General features: G+C 41.0%; 1 protein-coding gene across 6 annotated transcripts in view; it reads right to left on the bottom strand.

Moving 5' to 3' along the window:
* The window catches only part of PLAG1 (PLAG1 zinc finger), a 51857-nt gene continuing 41450 nt past the window's right edge, over positions 1-10407 (bottom strand). For 4 of the 6 annotated variants that reach the window (XM_030483386.1, XM_030483407.1, XM_030483377.1 and 1 more), the window contains 2 exons: positions 6792-7150; positions 1-6194 (listed from right to left, as the gene is read on the bottom strand). In XM_030483386.1, the coding sequence (XP_030339246.1) occupies positions 4931-6194; positions 6792-7033 (1506 nt within the window). In that variant the 5' untranslated portion in view covers positions 7034-7150 and the 3' untranslated portion in view covers positions 1-4930. The remainder of the gene's footprint in view (positions 6195-6791; positions 7151-10407) is intronic. The other 2 variants (XM_030483416.1, XM_030483426.1) reach the window with 2 other exon arrangements.

Here is a 10407-nt window from a genome sequence, read left to right as displayed (position 1 = left end):
TTCATTAACTAAAACCATTCTGTAATTTTATTGATATATTTTGTGGAGTTCACATATTTTTGTACAGCAAACATAACACTGTAGGCCACAAGAAGCTGCAGCACTATTGTTTAATAGCAGCAAGGTATATTTTATAATCAGGGTATGTGGACAATAAATAGTCTGTTTCTTTGGATGTGAATGTTTAAAATGAAGTTCTGCTGCAGCTTCATAATGTGATTGCTATTTTACAGAGCTTATACACAAAAATATATATGCAATCTTTTTGTCTATATTTTATACAAATACAACAGTAGTTTGTGAATACATTTTAAAGTACATATACATGATAAGCAACTCAATTTCCCATATCACAGGATAGCAAATTTTAAATGCAAGAAACATATACAAATTCAGTCTGGAATGCAGGGTTTTCTGTGTTCTTTTTTTTTTTCTTTCTCTATTTTTGACTCAAAACTTTTATCATTAAAACATAAAGTCCGAACAATTTTTCCACTAGCTAAAAATATAATTTCAGCAATCCAAGTCAGGTTTGGGTGTGTCATCATTCCCCAATATGCTTTCCCCAGTTATTGTCTAAATTCAAAGGCTTTTAGTAATATATAGTATGTTCTTCACTCCACACCATATAAAAAGCCCACATTTGAGTTTAACTAGCAGTCACCTATGTTTGTGAACAAGAGCTGGGCTTGTCAGCGTTTAAATTTGCATGTCCAAAATTTTACTTTTGCAAGTGCATATGAATACATTGTGGTGTTGCACAAAGTTCATTAATGACAAATTAAGTCACAGTATAAAAATATATCATACAACTATAGGTCTAGTATAGTCCTTTTTTCTATGGGTAAAAATACATCTGAATGAGACAGGGAGGTTTGTAGCACCATGAGAGGAGTTGTATCCCAAGTTACATTAGCAGCATGATCCAATATAACAATATTGCAGGAGTGTTTCTGAGGAGATAAACATTCACTCTGGTTCAACTGTACCACTGAAGCTTATACTGAAAAGTGTTTACATATGATTAGCAATAGTTCTGTGTCACTTCCAGGGCTAGATAACTGTTATCAAAAGACACTGCCTTCCAACAAAAGTAAGACACCCTTACTGCATAAAAGCTTTGGGACTATCCAAACACATTTTGAACTACTGTGGCATTATTTGTACGTTGAGTGTGATGCTAAATAGGCTGTGGCTTTAACTGTACACTGGGAGGATGCAGGATGGGCAGCGAAGCCTATGCGGTTTACTACATGCTAGATAAGTACATTTATTTTGGAGGCTTATCTGTAGAGCGAGAAGAATACAGGGTGAGCTGCTAAACCAGTGTATGAGACAGACATAACGAAGGATGCAATCCTGCTCCCCTTGACCTTTACGGATGCAGGATCAGGCCCTAAGTCAACTTCAGACAGCAGCAATAGCGATGATAGGATATGATAAAAAAAATCTGTATGAAATACTGCATGTTAAACATTTTTGCCATAGTTTACCATCCAGAACTCCAGAGGACACAGTTTGCATTTGGTGAGGACAAACTCCTCTATTTTTTTTGACTGGTATTCAAAATGGCAGTAGAAGACAGTGTAGTTTGAAACATGTAAACCTAGTAAAAACCATTGTAAAACCCTTAAGAAAGACACACTGGTTCTGTGCAATATAGCAAATTGATAAGAAAACACTGTAAAAATGTACCTGTTTAAAATTACAATGTCTACCATTTTGTACACAAAGCATTATACCAAAGGCCTACATATATGTAATCTAATGGCACTTGAAACAAATTATAATAAAAGGTTTTATAATAAAAAGCATAACCTGTAAGAAATTTTCTTAAAAGGTTTAGGTTTTCTTTTTGAAAGTGCTATATCTTGTAATATGTGTAACATAGAGGTTGACCAAGCTTTATTTTAAAAAATATTGGCCTATAATACAAGTTTAGCTCACTAGGCAAATGATCCTGAAAATATGTACTCTTAACATTCATTATTAGCTTAATAAAGCAATCAGCTCTGGCTCATGTTTCAGTCAGTATATGGTTTTTAAAAACCGCTACTGCCAAATTAACAATAAATCACTCTATTCCACAATTTACTACTAAATAAAGCACAAGCAACAAGTACACAAAAATATATATATTAAAAAAAAAAAAAAAGAAACAAAACCCAAAACAACAAAACAAAAAACCTTACTACAAGTCTAGAAGTTGCACGAAGAGTGGTGCATGATCAGCCAGCCCTCCCCCCTCCCGCCGAGAATCCATCTGAAATCGAGAAGACAGGGTTTGAAAACTGATGGTTTAGTAGTGGCCAATAGTGACTCCGCCTAAGTGATACTCAAAAGCACTCCGGTGGTGGTAGTATTGCTTACAGTGTCAGTCTGCTTCCACGTTACCGTACATCCTAGTCCAGTGGCAAACACCCTCGGTGCAGCCACTGACTGAAACCCTGACTGAATGAGGTTCAATATCTTGTCTGAGGTCCCTATTTCTAAAGTGAAATGTACATCTAACTCCAAAGTGAAATGTCAATCCCTTTTCAGGAAGCTAAGGCACAAACAAAGTAGTAAGGATTCTGGCTACGCGCTAAGAAGCGGGTGTTGGCAACGTGTCTGTTTGGGGTTTCTTTTTGTAAATGAAGTCTAATCGGCAACTGAGCCTGATAAACAGCTGCTATGGATTGGGAATTTGTGTGCCTGAGGCTGCACAGCCACACTGCTGGGCTGGCTGCAGGATGCTGAGCACTCCGAACTTTCCAACCCACTGGAGGAATTAAGTCCATTTATCTTCATCTCAGATTGATTTAAAGGATTGAGAATAAACCCGAGTTCTTCCTAGCTGCGTTATGGTTGCCGATTTAAACTAGAGTTACATTCGGTTGCATTCACCTTGTGCTCTGTTCATCTGTGTTTTTCTTTCCTTTAGAAAGGTGAAAGAGAAAAGAAGCAATATTGAACAAATCATTCAACTAAAGATGTAAGTAAGCGAGCAATCTGTTTCACAGAAACCAGAGGAAGCAGTCATGAAGCAGAGCTAAAAGCCCACTTTGAGATAACGTGCTCCTAAACCCAAAATCTAGGAGTAGTTTGCAGAATTTCAAAAGGTATTTTCCTTATTAATACATCCTTATTTTAATGCCTTTGGAACACAAACACATTTATAAAAATGTTATCTTTCAGTAATAAAATTTAAATACACATATGTATAAAATAGTAAAACTACACCTGCATATTGCTCCTAGAATTACAAAAAAAAAGTAGGAGCTACTGATAAAACATCCGGAGCATGAGCTCCTTAAATGGGAGCAACTTTTGTTTCTGTGAAGTATATTTAGTTTAACCACTTAAAACCTTGTACAAATCCTCATTATGGTTTGAGAGATACTAATGTACTTGATTTCTATTTTTTAATTCCTTGTACAAAAATGACAAGGAAAAGAATGTTACTGTTGAAGTACAGCAAATCTAGTTTGCTTTCATGCATCACAGGGTTGTTTGTTTTTTTTTTTTTTTTTTTATCTTTTGGTTATTAGGGGTTGGGGAATAGAATATATTGCATTAGGTAAAAGTGGTGTAAGCAATATGCTTTTACTTCACTCCTAAGAGTCCTGTCTTTAAACCTTGGCAATGGGCAAAAAGTCCCTAACCAAGTACCCAGGTGTAGAAAGTGTGATTAACATCTAACTTGTTGCTTAGGAGGACATAACACACCATGTAACACAACTGAAAAGATCATTCCAATAAAAAGAAAAAAAAAAAGGCAAAACAAAACCAAAACCCGGTATTTGCAAATTTACATTCACTCTCTGACTGCACGCTAGTTTTGAACTGAAAATAGATACACACTTTCTGGCTGGACTTGAACCACCCTTTGGCGGTGGCAGCTGGGAGAAGGCTGATGCCTACAAATGTGAATACACTACTGGAAGATTCCTATGCAGTACTCTTTCTATACTACTAAAGAGAAAAAAACAGCAAGAATTAAAACAAAAACTGCGACAAAATAGTCTGCATTACTACATTACAACACTTTTATATTTCAAGATCAGCCATTAATTTCGCCTGTTTCCCTATACCAGAGTCATGAAAGCACAACACCACAGTTCCAAATTCAACTTGAAACATTTGTCATTCAGGCAAGCAGAGATTCTCCGTTGAAATTCTGTTCAGCCATGATTTTAGAGAATTAAACTAATTTCTTTTGTTTTTCATCTGTTATCTGTAACAGGCCACAAAAATTTAAGCCAGAAAATGGCAAAATTCTTAACACCTTTTATAATGACTTTAATACAAGTCAAATGCTATATATATGTACATGTGTATATATGGACTTCTATATATACACACACAAGTTTTCAGAAAAATCTGAATTCTCTATTTATTTAAAAAATTTAGATTTGTCATTATAGAACAGATCAGAAGTGACACCATTTGGGAAGAGGATTTGTTTGGAAATGGACTGGAGATATATATTTTTCCCCCAGATCTTTAGGAATCTTTGTGATACATATTTTAGCTGGATTCTTTGCAAATAGTAAAATAGATATTAAAAGGTAAACTGGTGGTAGCTCTACCACTGACATCAATAAAACAGAATAGCTGGTATGGTTGAAAAAGTTATAAAAAAGGGATGAGTGCTGAGAGTTTGCTTGGGATGACTTTCTACTGAACATTTTCAATGTGTCAATTGGCAGTGAAAATGAAAACAATACAATGAGACTGCTTAAAAAAAAACCCCAACAAAGTAAACACAGCTGAGAATAAACACTTTCAAAACATTTTTAAAAAGTTAATTTAAATTTCTTACTGGCTTCATGAGATTGGTACTGTACAAAAGCAGAGGATTTATAATGTCTTATAGTAGGCACTAAGTTAAAAATGGTCACCTAAGGCATTTCTACAAATAGACAGTAACAAGCCAGCTTTGTACATCCTATTGGAAAGCTTGATGAAATCGTGGTAGGGTGGTGGTTGTGCTTAGACTGCTTGTGAAAGCTGCTGACAACGAGTGCAGAGACCCAAGACCTATACTATTGCTAGGATCTTGTGGATCCTGGGTTTGTGGTGGAAGTTGAGTCATAGAAGAATGTGCCTCCTCTTGCGTATAACTCATTCCGAGGTTCCCCACTGAAACGGAAGGATTATAGGGAGGGCCATTTACAGGTATGAAGTTGAACAGCTGAGAAAAGTCCAATGATGGGGTGTTTAGAGGTTCGCTAATAGGAACGGAGCCCTTGGAAAGGGAAACCTCCCCAGACCCATCATCTAGTGGCCCTACTTGTGGATCCAGCCCTAGTTTTGATGAAGATGCTTGAGAATCCTGGGATGAAGAAGGCATACCACTTTGCAACTCCATTAAGTAACTTTCGATTTCCCCTTTCAATGGCTGTTCTTTTTCAGGCATAGAAATTGCGTATGAGGTAGTACCGAGCGGATATTTCAACGATAGCTGGTGAGGAGGGTGGACAGACTCCATATCTATTGGACAAGGCATTCCCAATGGTAACGATGTGGCAACCATTTGGTGTGCAGATGCAGAACTCTGCATGGACTGAATCTGAGTGTTGTAGAGATTTAATTGCAAAGTGTTTGTAAATGGCTTTGATGTCAGTTCACTGGAAGGTAAAGACATCACTGGAAGCAGCTCATCCTTAATAGGCACAGAAACATTGCAGGTAAAGGGATCTAGAAGGTCCATTGGCTCTGTTTTGACCTTCAAAAGTTCTTGGTTGTGACTTTTCTTCATGTGACGCGTGAGGTGATCCTTCCGCCCAAATCTCTGTGCACAGTACTGACAGAGGAAGTCCTTTCTTCCAGTGTGCACTACCATGTGTCTACGGACATCCTTTCGGGTGTAGAACCGACGATCACAGTGTTCACACTGGTGTTTTTTCTCCTTCACTCCACCCGATGACTTGCCTGCGTGAGTTTTTAGGTGCTCCAGCAGCACTCCTGTGCTTTCAAAAGTCTGCAAACATACCTTACAGGTGAGGTCACCGCTTGTTGCAGCATGCAAAGCCAGGTGACGTTTGAACCCAAGCTTGGTATTGTAGTTCTTTCCACATTCTTCACACTTAAAGGCCTCTTTGTTGGGATTGTGTGTATGTAGGTGATTCTTTAGGTGATCTTTTCGGTGAAACATTTTCTCACAATAATTACACTTGTGGGTTTTCTCAGGAGAATGAGTAGCCATATGCCTTTAAACACAGATATATTCTGTAAGTAATTATTTTGATCAAAAAACACACGTGCTCATTTTTTAATGGCAGCTAAATACTACACTAAAGGCTGCTTTGCAACAGAACCTTTTAACTGAAAGCATGACACTACATAGACAGTTCAACAAATTTAAATATAGCAAAACGCGAGCCATTTCTCTTAAATTGACACTTTTAGGTTTTGGTGGGGTTTAGCTACTGTAACAGGGGTATATAGGCAAGTATGAAAGTACTCATGTAAAAGTCCATAGCCAAAAAATTTTCAGTCCATACTCTTTTTCTTGTGACAATTCCTTATACAAATGAAAATTCTACGCTCATTTAAAAAAAACAAAATAAAACTAAAAGCAAACAAACAGAAAACAAAAGCAGAAAACAAATTAAGAAACAAAATCAAAGACATTAGCTTGCAAACTTAGGTAATTTAGAATTCTAGAAACAATCCAATGGCTACTTTAATTAACACATCCTCTCTGCAATGAGCTGAAGGCGTACACAAATATATACTTTTACACGGCTTAACACAGCCAACATAAAATAGATAATATAATCTGAAAGATAAATAGAGTTTAATACCTTAGTAATTTGTACTTAGAAACAAAGGCCTTGGTGCAGTCTTGTTGTGTGCACTTGTAGGGCCTCTCTCCTGTGTGAGAGTATGAGTGAACCTTTAATTTCTCAACACTGTTAAAGGCCTTGTCACACAGTTGGCAAGGAAAGTTTTTTCTTGGTTTGGTTTCACCACGCTTACGTTTCCCTGAAGGGACTTTCTGGGTATCTCTTACTTCTGACAAATCACCAGGAATGACAGTGGCCATCGCAGCCTAAACCAGGCCTTCTTGTTGGACACTTGGGAATTGCCCAACTCCACTAAATGATTTAGCTTTAGATGGCTTCTCAAGTTTCATGTGGTCGTAAAAGAAAGCAAAAGGGGACTGGAAAAAAAAAATAAGAAACAACTAGTTTGTAACTAAACTTAGATTTTGAAGTTTACTTGCTATGTGATGCTTCTGAATAAAACTTAAAAATAAAATTAGGTTCAGCTGGTCTAATGTAATACCTGCAGGTTTGTTTTTTTTTTAAACACTATTTGCTGCAACTCTTACAATGCATTGCTCAGGATGAACAGATCCACATATGCCCTGAAATCACACCTCGCAACCTTCCCCTCAAGCACTGATGGAGAACAGCAAAGTTCCTGTCAGATTACAGGAGGCACCCCGCAAAGAGCCTACCTACCTACCTACCTACCCAGATGGCTTTTGGCAGCTTCGGATTTCAAAGGAATTAAAGGTGCGCCTGTGGTGTTTGCACAGACACACGCACACACGCACGCACACATGCATACACTTATCAAAGTGAGGATCTGTAAGGCTCGAAGTGTTCGAAAACCTGTGTGAGAAGCGCCAGTACCCATTGCTGACAGTCTGGGGGGAAAAGCTCATGCTCTTGGGTGTACCTCCTCGCTGAGATTACTGCACATCTACGCATCTACTCTAGTGAAATGTACGCACTGACACTGATTGCTAACACCAGGTGAAATTCTCCTGTAAACTTACCCTCTGCTAACAGAGACCTGATGTATTAACAACAGAAATCCTATAGATTAGGGATAGATTAGGGTTTTAGCAGTGCAGTGCTGGAGACCCCCACCCTCCTCACCCTATCCTGGAAGATGTAGAGGCTGTAAATGTTCAGATTTAGGCTAGCTCAGGATGCAGGCTCTCAGTCCTGCTGGGGCATTGCAAACCGTAAACTAAACAAGCAGCTTTCAGCTAAAGGAGGTGCGTGATGCTCGTGTCTGAGTTGCGGGCAAACAGCTTTAATTTCATCATTTGGTAATGTATAGTAGCAACTGGGCACCTGCTATTACATGGCACTCAACAGCCCCCCTTTGTCAGGGGTAGCTGACAGCATTTTTTCACCATCGGAGCACAGCCGCTACTACAGATACCAAAACCCAGTGCAGGAAAGGTGCGAGGTCTGCGGCAGCGGGGGCGAGGAGGAGGACAGCAGGAGGACAGCACACAACACAAGTATTTAGCACGGCTGGAAAGCCCCAAAGAGTGGCGTTTCTCCCTCAAAAGCGTGCTGTCCCCCCAGCCCCGGTGTCGCAGCTCACAGCTGCTGTCCGCTCCGGCCTGAGCCAGGGCAGCTGCTGCAGCAGGGGCGGCTGTGCCGGGCGGCACGGAGGCCGGAGGCTGTGGCCGGGCTGGGGCTCAGCGGCCAGCCACCCCCCAGCAGCTGCTGAGACAGGTGGAGCCGGGAGCCGGGAGCCTGGAGCCGGCAGGGAGCTCCAGGCCACAGCTGCTCAGCCCAGCGCCACCTCCCCAACGAACAGAGCGGACTCCTCGCTGCTGGCAGCGAGGGAGGATGGAGAGCTCAGGGCAGTCTGGGGCTGGCCTCAGCTGTCCTCTCTCCCTGCTGAGGCTCAGCTGAGATAGAGAGTGGTGCCCAGGTGCAATGGGGGCAGAACTAAATGGTCGCTGCAAGAGCCCCAGCGTGGTCCTGGAGGAAGGCGAGGAGGAAGGAGAGCCTGTGTGTTCCTCAATGCATGACAGCATGGGAGGGGGAGAAGGGGATGTGCCTCTTTAATGTCTGCATTTTATGAAATATTCAGACTGACATCTCCATTTGAAACATGTACACAGAGTATGTTGTTGTCTATGCCTCTTCCTCCCCCCTCCCCATAACTTTTCCTTTGTCTTTACAAAAGGATAGAAGTACTGGCACACCAAGATGGAAATCTGCTGCCTTCCAACCTAACGTCCTTGAACGGCAGGTTAGACTCTGCTATCATCTTTAAGCAAGAAGTTTTGTAAGACCACCTTTACTCCCCTCAGTTATATATGGAACCACTAACGTCTTTAAAGATACCCAGTGACAGAAAGGTCTTTCTCTAAGGACCCTTACGATTTCAGATTTGTCTCGGACTCATTCCCACTCATGGGACCAAGTCTGCAGACATCAGTTCCATGAGTGGGAACATGCACAGGTCTTCAAAGGATCAGCTTAATTTTATGTTCTGTCTCATAATCAACTATCTAGTTCATAAGTGAGAAAATGAAAAATTTGCTCGGAGACTTGGGAGCAACAATTTTCTGCAATAAAAGTAAATGAAGACCAGCTCCAATGTCAATGAGGCCGTCAGTGTAATGAAAAGGAGGGTCTCATTCACATCGAAGTTGTGATATACTTGTGGATTGAAAGATTTTTTCCAACATATGCTTCAATCAGAATCTGGTAATAAAATTAATTTTGCTTTCCTCTAAATGAACAAACTGGTCTTCTATGCATATTGGCCTGAATACAGAATGAAATCTTGTTTTAGCCTAACTTCTCCTGACAAATGAAGTTTGAGGTGGGGGGGAGGAAAAAACCCCAACCTGATCTACTTAACAGAGAGTATATCTATACCACACAGGCACCTATATAAGACCTGCCACACACAGCTGACAGTGCAGCAGCCATGACTCTCACTGCGTGGCTAGGACACCTAGTTGGTAAGAAAAGGATATGACCCCCTTCACCTCCCTTGCCAAACCCATACCTAGCCTGGGACAAGGCAGGCAGCATTAGCAGCAAAGGGCAAGAGAACCACCTTCACAGTCTGCAGCAGGGGAGCGTGGTTAATTTGACCATGCTGAGTCCAGAGTCCAGCAGCCAGTGGCCTCTCTGCCCAGCCAGTGACAAGGGAAGCAGGCACAGCTGGTAGGATACAGCAGAGAGAGTGAGCTGTTGCAGAGGGGACAACAGACAGAACTCGGATGGGGGTGTGGGGCCAGGGAGGTGCAGGGAGTGCTGCACAGGGGTTGGGAATATCTAAGGACATGAGGATAGGAGTTGCTGGGGGTAGGTGGGGAGGAACTGAACATGCATCAAGTTTGGGAGATGCAGGATGTTAGGCCATGCAGAAGGGTGATATGCAGTGTCTGATGTGAGGCCAAAAGCAGTCTTTGCTGTGGAACAGCATACGAGCTTAAATTAACAACTCTGACAACTTCCCCCTCCTTTTCTCAATGCAAAGATCACATCTCGGGCTGGAGGTTTAGACTGGATATTGGGCACAACTTCTTCACTGAAAGGGTGATCAGGCATTGGAACAGGCTGCCCAGGGAAGTGGCGGAATCAGCGTGCCTCCAAGTGTTCAAAAACCACGTAGATGAGGCCCTTGGTGACACGTTTTAGTGGT

Source organism: Strigops habroptila, chromosome 1, assembly GCF_004027225.2.
Source record: "Strigops habroptila isolate Jane chromosome 1, bStrHab1.2.pri, whole genome shotgun sequence".
Classification (NCBI taxonomy): Eukaryota; Metazoa; Chordata; class Aves; order Psittaciformes; family Psittacidae; genus Strigops; species Strigops habroptila.
The sequence above is the reverse complement of the archived record's forward strand: the minus strand, read 5'-3'. Positions and strand labels throughout refer to the sequence as shown.